Here is a 21,273-nt window from a genome sequence, read left to right on the forward strand (position 1 = left end):
GGAAAATTACATCTTAATTGGAGCGGTCTAAATATAATTTGATATTTTTTTGCATAACAGTTTCTGATGTGAGAATTAGTTTATGTTATGGGAATCCAACAGTGTTTAAAATTCTCTGCAATTGAAGGCCTATTATGGATGATGACCACATGGCTAGATTAATCAAACACAAATACCGGACATCAATCCCAAATAATTAATAAGTGAAAGGACAAAAGTTTTCCTTGGATGATGACCGTGAAGCTTTGCTCATTCGTGCCACCATGTATTTTAACAGAACTGTGTACTGAAAATATCATATATCATATATATAATTATATATATATATATGTAAACACCCTGATTTTAACACAGGAACCAATAAAACAATCCATGATACAATGTATTCGTCCATCCTCAGGAAGTCACAGAACGCTGCTCTCATCTCTCACTCCCAGGCTTATCCTGGTTGTGTCCGTCACTGAGTATCCAGGGGTCTCTAAACTGATAGTCCTTCTCCGGTGCTGGGCAGAGAAAACCCCACATTCTGGTGGACTGTTGATGGCTGAGCTTGGGCCCTGTGGAGGCAAGGCTGACACTGGCCAAAAGCCAGCCCAGCGGCGGAAGAGAAAGCGGCAGCATCTGGGGAAGCAAAAAAAAAATCCATTTTATTTGTAATGGGATTTTAACATGCATGGGACGGGGATAAAGCTATCCTGAATCTAAGAAAAGATCAGAGACTGATTAAGGATTGCGTCTTTACATCAGGGAAAATGGGCGACTAGACGGGCAGAATGGTTCTTATCTGCCTTCAAATTCCAGTTTCAAAAGGCTGAACGCAAAACAGAGTAAAAAAAAGAAAAAGTCACCAGACCTAAAAGTCCTTCCCAGCCCACCTTTTAGCGATCATTACGCAGACTATTTAAAATCCTTTTAATTGTCCAAGATGAGGATTTCCAGAGCCTCACGTGATCTGTGTGGCAGCAGACTATTATTCATAAGTATTCATTTAATCACTTTACATTGTAGTATGCAAATGTTTAATCAGCTTCATTGTGAGTATTATCAGAGCACAAAGTATTGTACACATTGGCGCTGATTAAAGTGGACCTCTAACTAACCCACATCCAGAAATGTATAGTTAGTATACTCCATAAACCAATCTGATGGTCAAATAACCAATATGTGTGTGTAGGAGTGATCGTTCCTCCCCTACTATTACCGGGAGGACTGAGAGAGAGTAATGAAGAGAGGGGAGCTGGGGTCAGAAAAAGAGTTAGTTATTTGGGTTTGAAGCAGATTACAGCTGAAGTAAAATAGTCCTTTTGTAAACCAGATGTCCCAAAAATGATATATATATTTACTAAATATGGTTAATTCTGCATAATGCTTTATATATTTAAACAATTTCAGATATCTGTAACATTACACAGATTTGTAGCGGACAGTTAATGTTTCTAGAGGTCCCATGTAGCGGGAACATGAGAACATCTTTTACCCAGAAGAACTCCAGAATTCTCCTGAACTATTAGGCACTGATTTTCTTTTGTTGTTGCTTGCAATGAACCCAAAGTACGAATCCTGTTGTCCAAAGTGTTATGGGAATGCAGTTCTGCGGAATTGGCTAAGTCGCTAAAATGTGCAAAATTGGAGTAATTGATGGAAATTGCTTTGAGAATTGAGTTTCTAATGGAGTCTGCCCGTAGCTAGGTTACCTTCCTTTTTTGAAGATCGGGTTTTTGAAAGGAAGTTCGGAATTTTCATTTCATAGACTGGTATCTGAAATCATTACATGGTAACATTGTTCCAGTAAGCCTTGATGGAACCGCACTTCCCAATATACAACGTCCCTGGGCAGCTGATACTTCAAGATGGTGGCCTATGTTGATGCGCTTCTGGAGCTGAATGTATTGTAGTTTTTCTTCTTACAGGAAGATGTTTCTCACTATACTGGTTGGGTTTTTTGGGTTGTAGGCTTTGGGAGCATGATAGACCAACTTTAAATGTCAAAGAAAATTCCTTGGACTAATAGACAAAGCTTTGTATTCTAGTGCGTGGAATCTAACATGCAAGCATCATGGGTTTCATTTTACCACACATAACTAATACAGAAAAATCAAATGTTTTGGAACGCCAGGGAGATGTATCTGTACTGTGTGACTGTCTTTACATTCGTGCTTATATCATGTCCAGTGTCCAAAAAAGTAATCTAAGGTCATCCAGAAGCTTTCACACTAATGTAATTGAACAATAAAATACATGCACCTTTATCTTCTTTTATTATGACTCACATTGTATCTGGTTTAAAGTATAGAATTGGATCATGATGAAAGATTTTATAATGAGGTGAGTTAGTAAAACAAGAAAGAGAGGGCCTCATATCCAAAAGGTTAATGTTTCGGAAGGTGTTATCAGTATGAAACATATCAGAAAGCTTGTCACACTTACCGTGCGTGTGGAAGTCGTTCCCGAAAGCCCTCAGTGCAACAGATGACAAGAAGAGGGCTGACACAGCTGTGTGCATATCCCAGGCAAATGGCAGCCTGATTGAGGTAGAAAGAAGAGGTGGAAGGAGGCCCTGGAGACACCAGGTTCACCAGCTGCACAGCGTGGAAAGGAGCCCAGCACAGAAAGAAAGCAGTCACAATGGCCAGAGCCATCCGGGTAACTCTGCGGCTGCGTTGAGATGGCGCACGTTGGACTCTCCTCATTACACGGGAAAGGTGATGAAGGGTGAGGGAGTATAGCACCACAATGACGCATAGAGGCAGAAGGAATGTCAGAATGCTGTGCACCAATGTATACCAATAGAGGGATGGCGGAGCCCCTGGCAAATCCAGGACGCACAAGGCTACACCATCACCCCACCGCACTCCAGAGTACAGCAAAGCAGGCGTGCTAAGGAGGAGTGAGCACAGCCAGACACACCCTGTCACTATCCAAGTGCAACGCACACTGCGACGCTGGCCAAACGTGGCCGAATGCACTACTGCTACGTACCTGTCAAGAGAGGGGATAAACATCGCTATTATTTTTAATACCTGTCATTCCACAATATAATATGTAAAAAAAAACCATATGTACAATGTATCCATGTTTTCATTCTTAAATGATTAATCATTCTATTGTTAAAAAAAAAAAACGAGCGATCCAAAAAGCGGAATTCTGTGTATTTTAGAATATTCTTTTAAAACATTATTGTTTCTCAAACATCATTGAGAAATACAAGTCGGATATAACATTAATGTACATTTTTCTCACCAATGATACCAGAGACTTTTTAGCTAGCTCTCATATCAATTTGTAGCGATAGCATCAGCTATACTTTGGTCTCTTGTACATTTCCATGCTTCAGTACGGTTGAAAAGCCTTTTGCAGACAAGCCCATTGTCTAATACATAGTTTGACCCCCAGCTGTGAGCTACTCAGCTATCAGCACTTTCTATTCTTGTCATAAATTATGTTAAACCATAATCTTGGTGCCTTGAGTTTAACCATTGATTTAGGAATCAGGATTTTAGGTTTTTCCTTTTTTATGTGACAGTCTCTTTCATGATTCTGCACAGGCTGCTCTGTCATGGAGAGTTATGACAGACTCTCCTGGGCCCTAACTTGTAGATCATGGTACTCTCAGATCCCCTTCATGACAGAAAACAGTAAAAAAAACTCCCATTCTTGGTTTTGCTCCAGAATGCTCACATAGCTACAACAATGCTTACTTGTCAACAGTCACATTTTGATTAGGATGTCCCAACATGCTGCTATTACAATCACTGTATCTGTCCGATTCCCATCACATTGCAAAACTGGCCTAAAGCCAACAGGACACAACTTAACAAAATCTTTGCCACCTTCTTTGGTTTGTCTACCCATTCCTGAACCACACACACTTGCCCTGACCATTGGACTAACTCTACTACATCTCCTGCCTGTTCGTTTGCTACCTCAATTTGAAACTTAATCCTGAGTTACTTCTGTTCTTTGTGGAGTGAAGGGAAGACAGAGTGTGTGCTTCTTTGAACAGATTATTTAGTGAGCATTCGAAGCTAGAATAAGTAGGAAAGACAAAACAACGTTCCAGAAATAACAGGAAGAGATAATAGATGAAGAGAGGCGCAAGTTGTGAGCAGAACATGGAAGACAGTTAGCTATTGAGACCCCCGTGTGCATTGATATCAATGGGAGCTTTTTCCTGCCATTCATTGGCTGCTTCAACAGCCAATAAGTGTTGAGAATTGTCAGACCACAGTAGAGGTGGGAAGCTGCAAATGTGCATTTTTTGTTTGTTTAATCATTCTAACGTTAGGGGGCTTACATTTGAATCTGGCATGTATGGCGAGACAATGGAGATACTGGCACAGCTGGGCAGCAGATGAAGAGCAACTGGCTAAGCAGTCTGGCAGAGGCGTTCAGAATGGATTGGAATCCAAAAGGCAGTAGAGGGAGGCCATCTAAGAGGATGTAATCCAAATGGGATTTGAATAGGGAATGAATTATAATTTTAATTGCATGTTGCGTGAGGAATGGATGAATATTAGAGATATTTCATAGGTAAGGGCAGTATGATTTTGGTAGCTTTTAAGGTTAAGTAGAACACAAAGCCAGCAACCTCGGGCTGTTGAGTTGGTTGTGGAAATGTGGTTTGTGAAGGACATGGAAGAGCAGATGACAAATAACTCTTTTGTGATATTAAGCTTTAGGTAGTGGGGTGCCATGCAGAAAGGAATTTCAGAGAGACAATTTGTGAGGCAAATTAGAAGAGGGGATGAGAGGTCAGGAGAGAAGCAGAAGATTAGTGTCTCATCAGCATAAAAGTGGTACCAAAATCCAAAAGAAGCTATTAGTTTACCGAGAGAGGAGGTGTAGATAGAGAAGAACAGGATGCTGACAGGCATACAAAATAACCTTGGTATGCATCACCAGGTATTATATCAGGAACATTTCTCTGCAGGGGTACCCTGCCATTCAAGCCATTCAAATGCAGCCCTTCAGATGTTAGCGAATTATGGAAAGCAAGCGGCAGACAGATGCTTTTGGGGAATATATTTCAATAAGCGTTGAAGATCAATATTTTACTTGCTCTGTATTATGAATGTGATTGTTTTTCTAGAAGGTAAAAAAAAGCCAGACTGCCAGCAGGGTAATAATAATCTGCTTTAAGAAGGAGAACTACACTTTGCCAGAAACCTACAGTATTTATCTAAAGAAACGAACCTCGGTCCTATAAACAAGGGATAAATTCTGTAATTACCATTTGTGCCCTGATTTCTGTGTAACAGTGTCGGAAATGAACGCATTGCTTTATCATGTGTTTCATAAGTGTCTCCTGTTAAAGTGGATCTGTTATCTTCATGAGTGGATGTCAGGGTCCGCTTCATGCCCAGAATAAAAAAAAGGAAATACTAGGAAATGAATAAATCAATAACTATTTAGCTCTAAGGCTTTTTTTTCTGTGAGGTTTTTGTTTTGGTACATGCTAAACCTATTCCCAAATATCAGAACTTCCCAGGAATTCTCTTTCGGAGTTATTGCGTTTAGGTGCTTCAGCCACGCTCATTGCTAACACGTGGATAAAATCAAGCACACTGGCAGCAGAATGGGGAGCCCAGTGATTCTAAATGTGGCACTGTCATAGAATGCCACCTTTGCCACAAGCCAGTTTGTAAAATTTCTGCCCTGATAGATTTGCCCCGGTCGACTGTGCTATTATTGTTAAATGAAAGTGTCTAGGAGTAACAGCAGCTCAGCCATGAAGCGGTACACCAGTCACACTCACAGAGCGGGACCACCGAGTGCTGAAGTGCGTAGTTTCATGACATGGGTTTCGATGGCCCAGCAGCTGCACATAAGCCGAAGTTTGGTTGAGGAAGGATAATGTTATGGGGTTGTTTTTCAGTGTTTGAGCCCCCTCGGTTCCAGTGAAGGGTAATGTTAATGCTACAGCAAACATTTTAGACAATTGTATGGCATACAAGAAAAGGAAAGGCCCTTTCCTGTTTCAGCATGACTGTGGCCCCAGCGCACAAAGCAAGGTCCACAAAGACATGGATGGATCCGTTTATTGTGGGAAACTTGACCGGCCGCACAGAGCCCTGACCTCAACCCCGTCGAACACCTTTGGGATGAACTGGAATGCAGATTGTGAGCCAGGCCTTCTCATGTAACATCAGTGCCAACCTCACAAATGTTCTGCTGGATAAATGGGCAAAAAGTACCACAGAAACATTCTTGTGCAAAACCTTCCGAAAGTGGAAGCTGCATGCTGGCCCTGCATGCTTTGCTTATTCTCTCTTTAAACAGGCACCACTCATATGAGCACAATGGCTCTACTACCAAAGCACTAGTAACTATATATATATACGTATAGACATAACATTGTATGTACGCAGGAGACACCACAAATCGTTCTCCACTGCCATATCAGTGATTTTCTCTACCGACCCCCTTGTTATTTTCCTGTCTCCTTCAGAAGTTATAGAAATTATCCTGGCGTGAATAACACCTTTCCAGTTTTAATCATTTTTTTTATCTACTCTCATATAAAGGTCATCTCCACCCCCATCATTTCTAAATGGAGTGGCGCACTCAATGCAACTATAGGCCTAATTTTACTATACAATGACTCACTAACAGCCACAATCTATAATTTATCCCTTGGCCTCATTGCATTTATTTCTGGCATTTGATTTCACGAGTACTTTAACAAACAGCATTGATACATTTTCTGCATTCCTTTCATTTTATCTCTTTATATTATTTTCCGTTGAAAACATTCCTGACAGTTTTCATCGTTTTCAGTTCTTCTGATAGCTACAATCTCTAATAAATCTAAATTTCCCTTATTTTCCCATGACATTACAGACACATCAATGCTTTCATGCTCTCAAAACATTATTAAAATGCTTACTTGAGTATCACATTCTTTCCCAGGTGTCATCAATAGAGTCATATTACCTATTCCATACCTGGGGTCCGTGTCTTAAAAGAAAGCCCCAGTAAGTACTTAAACGCGTTGTTCCACCTACTCTAAATGTAAACGTGCGATTCCAACAATTCTACTGAATTTAACATTTCTATACCAAAATACAGCATTAAAAACACCATTCCTCGTACTCTTGAATGGTCAAATGCTTTACAGAAATTATTCTTTAATATTTAATTCTATAATTTTGCAGGGAACTCTGAACTGTCATGTGACAATGTCATTGTTGCCACAGAAACTGAAAAAGCTCCTTAAAAGTTTTCTTTTTTAGGAAAGTATTGAAAGAAAACCCTGAACCAAATTTACATGGCAATAGTAACAATCAGTGGCGGAACTACCGGTGGTCGCGACTGTGACCGGGCCCTGGAGTTCTGCCAGTAAGGGGGGCCCAAGGAGTGCCGAGCGGTGGCTGAAAACGACCGCTCGGCAACTCTTGGGCCCCCCTGACTGACAGAAATCCAGGATGCCTCTGCTCCCCGCTGCTGCTGCCGCCGCCGCCGCCACCTGCCTCAGCGCTGCCCAGAGTGCAGTGTTGGGAGCGTGAGGCGTTTGTCTCGGGTGCCGGCGCTTCACGCTGAGCAGTGAAGCGCCAGCACCCGAGACAAACGCCTCACGCTCCCAACACAGGAGTTGACGGTAAGTGACCTACAAAGGGGGGGGGAGTGGGTAGATCGTGAGAAGGGGGGGTAGGGAGGGTAGATCGTGAGAAGGGGGTAGGGAGGGAGAGGGTAGATTGTGAGAAAGGGTGGGGTAGGGAGGGAGAGGGTAGATTGTGAGAAGGGGGTAGGGAGGGAGAGGGGAGATAGTGAGAAAGGGATAGATGGGTTGGGGGTGGGGGGGGCCCTTAACAGATTCTCGCACCGGGGCCCTGAGGTTTCTAGTTACGTCCCTGGTAACAATACTTGTGACCCATGTTCAGACTCCCTGGTGTCTAGTGGGGCAGCCGGTGGGTGTCTGTGCGATGCAGACCTCCGCTGCTGCTGGACGGCACTTTTGCCGGGGCTTCTATGACTGAGCTCCGGCATCACATCACCTTCCGGTGCTCCACCATAGAAGCCCTGGTGGAAGTGCCGGCAGCAGCGGAGGTTGTCTGTGCGCATCCCGCAACCAAAGGGTTCTTATAGCCCTCTAACTCCTGAAGGCGAACCCACAGATTTCCGCCCCCTTTAACCCCTGCAATGCTTTTGTAGATAACGGAGTGGAAATCTGTAGGTTCGCCATCAGGAGTTAAAGACCTTTAACTCTTGGAGTAAGTTTCCTGTCAGGAGTTAAAGGGCTGTGCGAGCGGACTCTATTGGTCGCCTGCAGGGGCCTCCTCTGGCACCAGCAGGGGGCTCGTCTGCCATCAACCAATGAAGTGCAACTGCACTTCATTGATTGATGGCAGAAGAGGCCCCTGCCGGCGGCCAATAGAGTCGCTCGTACGGATCTTTAAAATCCTGGCGCCAAAGCTGCTGCGTAGTGCGTACCGCGTTAACCTTGTATTAACCCTTTCTACAAAAAAAAAGAAAAAAAACGAACATGAAGAATGTACACGGATATTGTCCCGAACCGAACACAGGAACGGGCGAATATTCGTGGAATACGAAGATCTTTTCTCCCACGAAAACAAACATGAACAGTTGGCCGGCGCCCAAGTCTAGTGCTAACCATTCACCATTTTTGTAGCCCTCTCTCCAAAATCTTAATATCCTTCTGGAGATGGGGGTCTCCAGAACTGTATGCAATACTCTAGGTGAGGCCCGACCAGAGATCTGTAAAGTGGCAAAACCACCCCTCTTTTCTTGGTATTAATGCCTCTCTCATATAACCCAGTCTCCTGCTTGCTTTTTGTGATGCTTTATTGCATTGCCTGCTTACATTTAAGTCATCATAAATACTTATTCCTAAATCCCTCTCTTCCTTTGTCACTGACGGTACAGTGCTGCCAATGCTATAAGCTGCCTTGGAATTTTTACATCCCTAGTGCATTATTATACATTTATCAACATTAAGCTGCAGCTGCCACACTCTCGACCATTCTTCTCATTTACTTCAGTAATTTGCCATTTGACTTGTTCCACCTGAACTAACTACACTGTTGCAGACCTTTATATTATCTGCAAAAATATATACCTTACAGTTAAGACATTCTGTAATATTAGTCATAAAAATATGTATGCCATATACGTATGGGTGATCCCTGAGGCACCCCACTAGTCCTTCCACTAAATATGCACCATTGGCTACATCTTACCCTGGATTGACATTAGAACCAAATAATTACTCATTCTCAGACATCAACCGTTGGATTTTCTTTCATCACAAAGACCTTGACACCTATCCAAACTTTACCTGTCAACGCAGAGGGCTGTGATGATGCCTACTCCTGTAATCTGGTTGTTGAGGTCCAAGGCTGTGACGGCACGGCAAAGGAGGTCTCCAAAGACCCAGCCTCTATCATGGAGCAGTTGGTGGATGAGAAGAGGCATCCCAAGTAAAGACAGTAGGTCGGCCAACGCCAGGTTCACAACATACAGATCCGACACCAAGGTGTGCCGGCAGCTGAGAAGCACCACTAGGACCAGACAGTTACAAAGGACTCCGCAACCACAGATTACCCCATACACTACTCCCCAACCTGGACCACGCAGGGACACAGACCCTGTGGCAGGGGGCATATTAGTAGGTATCCATGGAAGGGAAGGCGTCATTTTGCCTGGAGGTTATTGGTGACACAGAGCAAACTGAAAATGTAATGGTGCTATTTTTGGGGATTTTTAAGCTGCCTGTCTTCCTAAATTACATTCCATTCTGCATTAATTATATGTTGCTAGCAAACTAAAGATACGTACATACAAAGAGAACCCCTCATTCTTACTGTCCTCTGTTCTTGTGTCTCTGAATGTTACAAGGAGGACATTATGACCCTATCTCTTTTTTTCCTGCTCACATATAGTTTCCTCTTTACTCCCCACATAACTCTATATTATATTCCATCGTCCTTTCTTTTCTCGCTCGCCCTGATCTCCCACTGCCTGTCTCTTTCTCTCCTCTAGTCCGGATGAGTTGATGGAGGTTGTGTGTTCGGTTCTCTCAGGATCTGTAATCTAAACGAAGAACGCAAACGACAAAAGGTTAGAATTATGTTCCCTCTGTCCACTTTATGCACGTAAGGTCTCACAGCAAACACCATGCACCGTCAGAAGTGTAATGCTTCAATGCACTTACATTCCATATAGACAAGCTGCACATTAATATATACTCATATCGCTCACACTGCATTCGTACAGAGCACAGACAATGCATGTATATAGTGACCACCTATACGTAATATTCACACGTCACAATTAAAATAACGTATACTGTACAAATATTGTGGGTATGTTAAACCACATATATGTGTGTGAAGACATGCCGCTTCTTCCACAAGCTTGTACCTAAACACTGAACACTGCAGCTCGTCACACAGACGCACACTGCATTGGGTTAGTTTGAATGAAAAAAGAAGGATAATGAGGATATGCACGCAAACTGTATAGCACTAGACACTGCTCCAGGAACCGTTTAACACAACGCACAATACCCTGTATCTCAGGCAACACCACTCACTCAGACTGCTGTATAAACAGACGCTGCCCATACAGCTCTTAACACATTACACTCCATTAACACGCCAAAGGAGAGCACAAGTACATACCGTGCACACACACATACACACAAGGTGCCGCAACCTCAGCGACCACGGTTCCCACATTGAGAGGCATTTTCAGCATCTTACCTCCCCCAGCTGTGTGTGTGACTGGCTCCAGCTCCCTGTTACTATACCTGCGACTTGTTGATTGGATGTAAAAGAGAAAAAAAGAGGGAGAGAGTGAGAAATAGAGAGAGAGAGAGAGAGAGAGAGAGAGAGAGGGAGAGAGAGAGAGAGAAAGAGAGAGGGAGAGAGAGAGAGAGAGAGGGAGAGAGAACGCTAATAGGTAAGAAATATGCTTCCCTAATCTACTTACATCTCTGCATCTGAGTTCCTCTCCTCCCCTTTTAATAAACCCATCTCTCTATGCTTCTTTCTCTCCATTCCCTCTCCTTTACTCTATTAATGTTTCCCATGCCCAGTTCTGTCTTTACCTCTTCTCTGCCATTCTGTCTATGACTTTCCTCCTTCTCTCCCTCCTGCAGTTCCCTCTGTTTCAGGTTTTCTGTCTCTTGCTTTCCTATAGTTTTGTCTTCCTGTCTCCTTTCTTATATTATAGCCCCAGTGCCCATTATAAACATTTCATTATTTGCTTCTGCTTTTGTTTTGTTTTTTTTTTCTCTTTTATAGCTTCCTGTTGCTGGATCTGCTCTCTATAACCCAGGCTTTCTTTTCTTCCTACGGTCATCTTTTCTCAAGTTTGTTGACTTTCATCATTCTTCTTGTGATGTCCCCTCTCTTCTCCTCCCGCTGTCACCTTTTACATTTTCTTTTCTCTCTCCCCAGAGCAAGTCTGGTCTTTTGTCACCATAGAAGCAGATAATCTTCCTTCATGTTGTTTTGTCATCAAAATAAACTTATAATTAATTTATGCAGCCTATGTCATTTTGGTCCATTAAGCAGTTTTTAAGATATTTGTAATACAACTTACCGTTTGGAGGCTTTGGGCACATTGGGCACTAATATGGGGCTCCTTGAATGCACTTGTCATCAAGTTTCTTACATGAGGAGGTCATCCTGGGATACATCATACATTGTAGGGCAAAGCTGTGATTGCAAATATCTTTAAAATTGCCAAATGGTCATACCTGACCCTTTTGGAGCCAGTGCCAAAGTGCCTATTATGAACTGCCCTTCATTGGTAATGCCCGAGGAGCCCCCTTCCGACGACCAATAGAGTCACTCTTACGGACCTTTAACTCTTAACCCCGTATTAACCCCTGCTAGAAAACCGGCAGGAAATAAAGAGACAAACGAACACGAAAAACGTTTCTCCTGCGACACAAAGTTTTCCTTTAGAGACCCAAGGATCCGCAGAGTTCCCAGATATGCTGATCACCCACCACCCACAATCAGAAGTTGTGTGTTTCTTTCATTGGCATGTTTGTTTTGGGTGACAGAGACAGTTTATGGATACCTGTAATCATTTATTGTTTGCCGTTCCTGGTTCCCTTACAAAAAATTACTGCAGTTTTTCTGAAGTAATACTGCAGTTTTTTGGACATGAAAAAACTGCAATACTGCACTTTTACTGCAGTATTACTGCACATTTACCTCAGTTTTACTGCATTTGTACTTCACTGTACTGCAGTATTACTGCACTTTTTTTTTTATATTGCAAACCTACAGTTGTACTTCAATGTACTGCAGCTTTATTGCATTTGTACTTCCGTACAAAAATAACTGCAGTACAACTGCAGTACAGTGAAGTACAAATGCAGTAAATGTGCAGTAATACTGCAGTAAAAGTGCAGTATTGCAGTTTTTTCATGTCCAAAAAACTGCAGTATTACTTCAGAAAAACTGCAGTAATTTTTTTGTAAGGGTTGTCCCACCTGCACACCGACCAAGCTGGACACATGGCCTACACTCACCTGATGCGTACAATATTGTCTCATGGAGATAGGTTATCCACAATGCAGCAAAGCACACAGATGCAGAACTACAAGGTATTGGTTATAGCCATATATTAAACAGATGACTTGTCTATGGGTCTAGCAATTTGTGCCAAAAATGAGGGTTTTCCTCATTTTCTAAGTTTTATCATCTGATATTGTAACATGGATATTCTCATATTAGTCCTAGAGAAAAAAGGACCTCTGAGGTCTTGAGAGCTTACGCAACTCTATTCATCTTATTCTATGGACTTTGGCTACCACAAGTTATAAAGAAATTCTTAAGGCGCTAGTGTGATATGTATACCTTTCTCTTATGATATGTAAACCCACTGACGGCAAAAGATGAGTATACTCATCATTAAAACCTGGAGATTTATACCGTCTGCCGAGTATTCTTGTCATTATGAAAAGCAAGCGGTGTCAGGAACAGCGTATCTTGATTGCGAGGACAATTGGTTTTAACCAACTGATGATGTCATAATGATATCACTGGAGTCCCTGTAAATATTTATGTAATAGAAACAGTGCTGGATTAAGGAATTTATGAGCATGAATCTTAAAATGTATTAAAAATGGTAGATGGTGGATCCCATACTAATCTGTCGTAGAATATAAGTAAGGTTTGCTTAATCAATACATTTTACTGCCACTTTAAAGAGTTGATTCCGTTATCCTTCAAATCGCAACTAGGAAGTTCCAATGAAAAACATATCACATAAAGAATACAAAAAAATAATTAATATTTGTTCCATCATATGCCGATATATGATCAGAAACATTCCATCGCTGTGGACTATGCCAAACAAATAAAACTATAGTAGACCGTATATTGGTCTGGAGTAGCCCACAGGAATGTAAAATTACAGCCTTCCCCTGCCCAAAATGTCCCTGGACTATTAATAATTTTATTTTACTCCATGTGTCAAAGGAGTTAAATCTAATCCAGTTTAGGTCACTGCTTCACCACCCACCGCAGACCTATAGAGAACGGTAGAAAGAACTCTAGAACCATAAATACCTAAAGCTCACGTTTGGGTAAATAAAATGAAATAAAACAATATTAGCCTTTTAAATGAGGCACTTCATTGCCTAAATAGATACTAAGAAGGTTACAAAGGGACATAAAAAGTAAAATTGTCTGGGATGACCATGGGGCGTTTGTCCAGTGTGCCAAATGGCCAATCCTGGCCTGTACCTTGATGCCAAAATAGTGAGTGTAGTTTTTTTTAAAACTTTAAAACTTTAGGAAACATTAATTTCATATTTTCTGAAACAAGAGAGGATTAGTTGTATGTGGATGTTTTATGGAGCGGTAGAAGTTACAGGAAGAGGTTAAATGGATGATTCAGGTTGATTAACAGGTTGATTAATGGAGAAAGGTGTTAGGAAGTTGGGTATTAATCATATAAAGTTTAATTAGGAAGGAACAAGAAAAAGTTTAGGATCTATTGTCACTGTATGAAAACACTGTGATCACCAGGGCACACTGCCGCAGGCTTCATGCCAGTAATGTGTGTATTATTGGTGGGAAGTGTGCGTCAGCAGTGGGTGTTTTTTGTCACTGGTGGGTGTTTTGTCACCAGTGGATAGTATATGTCACTAGTTGGTAACATTGTCACCGGTGGGTGTTTAGCAGCAGAATCATAACTATGCCATTCTTAACTCCTACGAGTAAGTAATCTTTATTGGGAGATTACCAGCGGGATCTAGTGGTCACTATTAGATTTAGATCACTTGATCACAGGTTGCATATACCAAAGAATTGCCAGTAGAGTAGCAACCTTTTGATATACCTGACACCACAGTATGGAGACTAACCCACCTCAATCTACCTGGGTCTGCTTGGCTTTGTCTTTATGTTAGTATAAATAGTCACAAACATAACCGGCTGTATTACTTCTTTATTTGGAAATAAGAACATAATTATGGATTTTCTAACAAAGAGATCAAAATAAATTATACTTGAATGAAAATTGCTATGCCATATGTACCGTAGGGCTTATAAGTGAAACTTAAGACTGTATAGGATGACCTGGACAGCATATGCAACGAATAAGATAGTGTGCACGTGAATTGATGGTATGTGTATATGTTTTCACTGGGACAGAACATGTGTAGATTGTGTGTAATTATGGAGACGGTATGCACGTGTGTAATCACTGGGACATGTGTATGTGTGTAGTCATTAGGACATGTTGTGTCTGTGTGTCCAAAAGAGAAGCAGATGAGTGTGTGGTCAAAAGGACGTGTGTGACAACCAGTGTATGTGTGTATAAATAAGGGGACCAATGTCTGTCTGACTTCTAGAATAGCAGGTGTATGTGTTGTGCAATCACACTAGATATTCCAGAGTGTTTTTGGTTACATGGAGGCCCTGTTTCGTGTTCTTGCTCTTCTTATACACCCTGACTTTTAGCCCCCGGAGTCCATATCCTGCCCCTTTATTCTGCTTTCTTATCTTTGTCCCTTTGTAGTTATTTTCTCTTAGAGCTCTGTTTTGTCCCAGTTTTGCTTTAGTGCCCCCATTTCCTTTAATCTGTCCCTCATGTTGTCTCAGCTCTACTTCTTGGCTTTGCCCTGGGCAGCCACGGCTTCCATAGCTTTCTTCACGGTCTCTTCATCCCCAAGGAAGGTCATGGGTTTTGTTGGTTTCAAGTTGTCGTCCAGCTCGTACACAATTGGGATTCCAGTAGGGAGATTTAATTCCATGATGGCAGCATCAGACATCCCTGCAGAAAGAAAACAAGCATTGGAGATTGAATGCCTAGTGAAACACTAAACAAGACACAGGATCTGTCACAACATATGTTAAAGTTGAAATTGTTATATATATATATATATATATATATATATATATGCCTTTCTATTCTGTTTTTTAAATTCTGTATGTAGCAGAGTGTAAGTTCTGGTGGATAAGATTGTCCTCTAAATGAAAAGGGAGGCCAGTTTTCATGTTGTTCCACCAGATTGAGATCCTTTAGGCTTTCTAATGAATTGATCTTAAGTATTTGGGCTCCATCTGACCAATGATAATGTATATGGCAGAAATCCCTCATATTATGTACAAAGAGCAGGTGATGTTACTCAAAAAGCATTTAATTAACAAAAAGGATTTAGCAGTATAAATATAATGTAACTATAAAAAGCAAGATGGTTCTTCGCCACTCTAAAAAAGAAAAAATAGTAATTTCAGATGATACTTGTTGTTGGTGTGCAATTCTGCATCAAGGATATCACTACAGTTGGGTCGTCCACAAGGACCTTTTCCATGCAATGGGATCTTTAAACCAATAATTGTTAATCGTTTGGGGTTTCCATAACGTTTACCCCGCCACAATTTATGTTGTGTGTGCTTCATGTTTGGAACTGTAAGAATAAATTCCATAAACCCAAGTATCCACAAGGTGGCAGAATGACAAGGATACAAGGACAGGAATGAGCAGCTGAGGGTAGTTAGGGGTGGATATTTATACAGTGCTTCTTGTAATTGGAAATGTGATCAAGAATAGTAACAGGGTGACCTTTAGGGGATGAGGTTGAGCTGTGCAGGGGGCAAAAAGGAGGGTATCAAGGATGTAAACTGGAAGGGAACAGTTTGAAAGGGTATGAGGAAGAGAAAATTGAAAACCTTAAAGATTAGAATAACTAGAATGGGGGACAGGAGATAATATGTACTTTGCTGAAAGTGAGACTAAATCACAGCGGTGGGCAACCTTTGCCACTTGACCCAATTAGTGCTTATGTAGGTCACAACCATTATACAATTTGTGAGTGGCTGGAGGTGCTGAGAGTGACCCAGAACAACTGAAGCATCTAATCACCTTTCCCATCAAGTGAGGACATCAACTCCTGCAGGCAGTCTGTGGCCAAGTAACTAACGAAGGATCAGAGGTACAGCTCTGCAAACCTTTTGCTAGGGGTAATTTTGGGAAATGTCACTCTAAGGCCAAATGAAAAGGTCACAGTAATGTATCCAGCCAGCTGTCAGTGTGAGTGCAGGCAGAAGGTGGGGAGGAGGTAAGGCCAAAAGACTAGCTATACATATTTCATTAAACACAACAGCCCCTAATAGGTAAACAGTATACCGCAGTCTGATTTCATGTCTTTTACTGCATGCAAAACAGTTATTTTCTTCTTTATTATTCGGGATAGATAATTAGACTTCTTTCTCACTGTCTTCCACCTCTCTGGTTTTGCTGAAGTATGTACGCTTCCCACACAAGTGATTTTCACTTGCCAACTGTGCCTTTGAAATCTATGGAAGTTCAATTCGTATACATGTGAGTGTCTTACACGCAGGTCCCAAGTATGTGACTTGAACTACCATAAACTGTGTATGAGAGTTGAGCTGGCAACCACAAATGTGCTTGCTGTTTCAGCAGGAGAAGAATGAAAAGTAGACAGAAGAGTTCATGTTAGAACAGATTATTTTCCTTTCCTAGGATGTGGTGGAATCTTGATTTGCTTATGGATAGGAGGTGTCAGAATAGAGAAATTCTGCATGTGTGTTCCATATGGCATATTCTGGGTTAGGGTGGCAGATCTAGAGGGTGGCAGTACCCTCTGCTGTGTGGCCTGGATCTGGTTGCTCTAATGGGTGATTTAGGCTCCCAGGTGCACCAGATCAGATCCCGGTTCACAGCACAGGGGCCGTAAAGGTAAGTGCTTATGAGTGGCAGTTGCACTAACATGGGGGCAGATAGGTCATACCTAGGGCAGATAGAATTCACCGCTGCATGTTACAGATCACGTTTAGCATTTTCAGCACCTGAGTTAAATTTACAGTTTGAGTTTAGAACAGTCATACTTCTCACCAACCAGTCTATATCTTGCAGATTTAAAGCTGCAATATTTATATTTTCAACCTACTTTAAGTTCCCTATAGAGTGGATACAGAGGCAATGGTGGCCAAGCCAGTGATATTGTGTTGGTACGTGGCCCTAAAATATTCATTTACTCATTTTGTAGTAGTCTCCAATAACCAAGCCTCACCTTCCAAGTGCTTGACGATTCCCCTCAGGCTGTTGCCATGTGCAGCAATAAGGACCCTCTTTCCAGCACGAATCTGGGGGGCAATCTCGTCGTTCCAGAAGGGGAGGGCACGGGCAATAGTGTCCTTCAAACTTTCACAAGAGGGCAGCTCGGCAGGGGTAAGAGATGAGTATCGGCGGTCCTGTGGGTGCAAGTGGGTTGAACATTGTAAGGGTGCTAATTTCTCAATTTGCATCATTCTAAAAGATAACATGTGCAAGCAGTCAATGATATCAAGGCATACTGTAGCCAATAATGGACTTTGCAACAATCTTCCATGGGTTTGCAATCTTGTATAGTACAGTTATCTGAAGACACGCTGTGATCAATTTAAGGGCTCTGTATGTAGATGTTTCGCTATTCTAGAGCCCATCATTTATCCCACCTAAAACATTTTTTACCCAAAATTTCTGTCTACGTGCTAACATGTACTTTGGTACATGGTACTGCTCTATGACTTCTAAGTTCACTCATTGAGAACTATTTTAATACATTTTGGTAGACCAATTCTTCAATTGCTTAGAAAGGAAAAGCTGGCATTTCATAAATCTATCTTTATTCAAGATGACTCTGAGAGCCTTAAAAATGCCTTGAAATAACACACGACAATAAGACTCATAAAATTCACCAAATTGTTTAAAAGTATATGAATCACAGGCTGATCAGAAGCAATCTCACTGCTGGTTTTATACCCCAGATCATTATGTGCACTACCGTTTGGGGTCACTTTCTGGCACGTTGTATTCGCTAATCCAAGTTTAAGTTAGAAAACCTTTTAGCAATTATGTTACAACTAGAAATGACCTTGTTTTCCATGAAAGTGACCCCAAACATGTTAACGGTAGCGTATCTGCAGCGGAAGCGGTGCATCCACCAGACTACAGAATAGTGAATCCACTAAAGTGTTCCAATATTGGTCATTTTTGCCAGGATATACATACTGACCAGCACATATGTATTGTTACCCTGCAGGATATGGCATTTAGAACAGGGTACTTGATTCCCTTCTCTCACTACAGTAGCATATGGGGACTTCATATTTAGCATAACAATGGGTTTTCATATGTTATATAAAAATACGGTTACATACGTAATGCTACATTATAACCACTTGCATTAAAACAGATAGAGAGAGAAATGTGTGCAGCCATCACCTTGCTGATGAGCTTGTAGTAAGGATGATCTTCTCCCATGGGAGGTGGTGGAATATCATAAGATCTTCTCCAGATCTTCACCTGTTCTTCTCCATGCTTCTCAGCGGTCTCTGCCTTGTTGAGTCCTGTCAACCCACCATAGTGTCGCTCATTGAGCCTCCAGGATCTGACTACAGGCACCCACATCTGGTCAGTGCCATCCAATATATACCACAGGGTGCGCACTGCCCTTTTGAGCACTGAGGTGTAACAGATGTCAAACTGCATCCCAGCTTCATGCACGGCCTGGGCCCCCCGTTTAGCTTCTTCAATGCCCTTTTCGCTCAGTTCAGCATCAAACCAGCCGCAGAAGCGGTTCTCCTGGTTCCATGAGCTCTCCCCGTGGCGGACAATGACTAGGCGGTGAGGCATGATGGCTATCTGCTGTTGCGTGATAAAAGAGAATAGTAATATCATACATGAATAGCAGAATCATATTTGTGGTTTATAAGCTTCTGAGGCAGGAATAGACTACCCCTTACATTCTTACAACCACCCTTCCAACTATTGACTGATCATGACAAGTGTTGCAGTCCATGGCAACTTAAGTACACACTGCTACTTATTTGTGGCCTTGGGTTGGGTTTTTGTATCTAAAGGTCAATAAAAGCTATATAAAAAATAATCACAGGTGGTTCAGTGCCTATAACTATTGGCTAAATACAGCTACATTAGATTGCAAGCTTTCAAGGCTACTTCAGGCATATTGGAGCTGGAATCACTCATACATTTATACAGTACAATGATGCAGAGATTGTGAATTGAGAGTATGGTGGCATATGGGAGGTGTCTAGCAAGACAGACAGACAGACAAAGCCCACCTTAGAGTGATCTGCTTGATCTCCTGGTCCCTGGGATTATCCGCAGTCGCACTGAGAATGTCCTTCTCATATAGTCGTGTCACTCCACTTCATGCCCAATCAGCCAGAAGAAGAAAAGTGACCAATAGGAGCAGAAGATAAATGGATTGATGCTAAAAATAGCCCGTTCCCCACATAGCGACAGCTGGGCCTGACCTTTAATAGGGTCACGGAGAGGTCAGCAGCTAAAGGTCACTCAGCTCCACGGGGAGATGTGATGCTGGAATCTGCGTTAATGAGGCTGCCTGGACATGAATATTATAATAACACAGATATATTACTTTTCCTCTTATATTGACACTATAAATATTTGATTCCTACTAAATACTCCAGCTGATCCTCTCCTTACAAGTAAAGTGTAAAATCTCTGAGCAGCAGAGAAACACACAATCCTGGGGCTCCCCTGTAACCTCTGTTATGAGACGGCTCCATACTTGAGAAATCTCCAGGTTTGACCTGGAGTCTCCTGGTTAAGCACTGCTTTCCAATGTCTCCGGGTCACTCTCTTCTTCCTCAGGGGCAGGGGAGTTGTGTTGCTACCCATACGCAGCCATACTCACCCAATTTGTCAGTCCAGCGACAGATCAGGTGCTCCAATGTATGGCCACCAACTGGATATGTCCAGCATAAATACATAAGGTGCAGCCTGTCATATCCAGTCGCCGGCCACACATACGTCATTAGGCAGCTTCCAGCCTTAGAGTGCCATTTTATCCCCAGTCTGGCCCTGTATATAGCCACACTATGTGTAATTAGAACCATATGTATTATATTACAGCAGGAGTAGTCAGCAGGTAATTCGCAAGCATTGACTTTAATCAGCTCAGCCCAGGTCGCTCAGTGGAGGGACAGGAGATGGAGACAAGTAGACTCAAAGTCTTCTTCTTGTTTATGATTTTGGTCCTTGCAAGCATCAGTACAGACACTCATGACAATCTCTGATTGGTGCGAGAGAGTCTGATTTACTCCGTGCCAAAATCCAGCTGGAGCATCTCTATTGTTGTGGAACTTCAACTCACACAACTCTCAGCTAACCGTTGGCTCTCATAAAAGCTGCAGCTCTATTTTGGTTTAGCAGATAATGTTTGTGTAGCTGCTTCCCTTTGTGTGACTGCTTTGGCCAAGCATCGTAAGACAATACCTGTGAAGGCTTAAGCAAAGTATGTACGAGAACACCGACAACATGCGTTAAAATTGTCTAATCATAAAGGGTGAATGGACATTTTTCTTGCATCAAATAACAAAAAAAAGTTAACATCACATTTAAGGATGAGTTTTAAAATCTGGTTTGGTGTCTATTAAATTAACAGTTTCCTTTGATAAAAATTGAGAGCTGCGTTCTTTAATTCATTGGAAGTTAATGTGTGGATTAAGACATTATTTTACACTATTACATAGACCGCCTGGTGTAAGGTTCAGATGTTATATGCATACAATGTCTAATTTCAACTTTTGCTATACATATTGTTTGGGTATGTTATGGTACGCACTGCATAACGTCTGCTTGGGCCTCTGACCTCATATACGGCCGTGTTCCCACAAGGATACGTATATATACGTATATACGTATATATATATACTGCAGTATGGTGTTCACACAACGTCCAAATCACATATATATTTATTATTTTTATATATATATATTCACACGCACATA

At 41.8% G+C, this 21,273-nt stretch overlaps 2 protein-coding genes across 3 annotated transcripts; both read right to left on the reverse strand.

Moving 5' to 3' along the window:
- Window positions 1–359: 359 nt before the first annotated feature.
- LOC128490773 (melanin-concentrating hormone receptor 1-like) lies at window positions 360–10,262 on the reverse strand. Its single transcript, XM_053462832.1, has 3 exons — window positions 9,296–10,262; window positions 2,428–2,979; window positions 360–621 (listed from the first exon to the last, which is right to left on the reverse strand). The coding sequence occupies exons 1-3, from the start codon at window positions 9,652–9,654 to the stop codon at window positions 405–407; spliced, it is 1,128 nt and encodes a 375-aa protein (XP_053318807.1). The 5' UTR covers window positions 9,655–10,262; the 3' UTR covers window positions 360–404.
- Window positions 10,263–14,418: 4,156 nt separating this feature from the next.
- PGAM2 (phosphoglycerate mutase 2) lies at window positions 14,419–19,670 on the reverse strand. 2 transcript variants are annotated; one of them, XM_053462838.1, is made up of 4 exons: window positions 19,578–19,670; window positions 18,718–19,140; window positions 17,525–17,705; window positions 14,419–15,261 (listed from the first exon to the last, which is right to left on the reverse strand). In XM_053462838.1, exons 2-4 carry the CDS (start codon window positions 19,126–19,128, stop codon window positions 15,092–15,094), a joined length of 762 nt encoding a protein of 253 aa, XP_053318813.1. In that variant the 5' UTR covers window positions 19,129–19,140; window positions 19,578–19,670; the 3' UTR covers window positions 14,419–15,091. The 2 variants fall into 2 exon arrangements, with proteins under 2 accessions (XP_053318813.1, XP_053318814.1); XM_053462839.1 differs by having other exon boundaries at window positions 18,718–19,137; window positions 19,578–19,664.
- Between the last annotated feature and the right edge of the window lie 1,603 nt (window positions 19,671–21,273).

This window comes from Spea bombifrons, chromosome 4 (assembly GCF_027358695.1).
Source record: "Spea bombifrons isolate aSpeBom1 chromosome 4, aSpeBom1.2.pri, whole genome shotgun sequence".
Lineage (NCBI taxonomy): Eukaryota > Metazoa > Chordata > Amphibia > Anura > Pelobatidae > Spea > Spea bombifrons.

What these genes read in the sequence shown, in the direction of transcription:
- LOC128490773 (XM_053462832.1), bottom strand. Translation starts at nt 9,654, where the DNA reads ATGACGCCTTCCCTTCCATGGATACCTACTAATATGCCCCCTGCCACA. An exon ending in ACAGCCCTCTGCGTTGACAG is followed by an intron (nt 2,980 to 9,295) that starts GTAAAGTTTGGA and finishes CTCTCTTGACAG; the next exon opens with GTACGTAGCAGTAGTGCATT. An exon ending in GAACGACTTCCACACGCACG is followed by an intron (nt 622 to 2,427) that starts GTAAGTGTGACA and finishes TTGCTTCCCCAG; the next exon opens with ATGCTGCCGCTTTCTCTTCC.
- PGAM2 (XM_053462838.1), bottom strand. Translation starts at nt 19,128, where the DNA reads ATGCCTCACCGCCTAGTCATTGTCCGCCACGGGGAGAGCTCATGGAAC. An exon ending in ACTACAAGCTCATCAGCAAG is followed by an intron (nt 17,706 to 18,717) that starts GTGATGGCTGCA and finishes TTGCACCCACAG; the next exon opens with GACCGCCGATACTCATCTCT. An exon ending in AATCGTCAAGCACTTGGAAG is followed by an intron (nt 15,262 to 17,524) that starts GTGAGGCTTGGT and finishes TTCTTTCTGCAG; the next exon opens with GGATGTCTGATGCTGCCATC.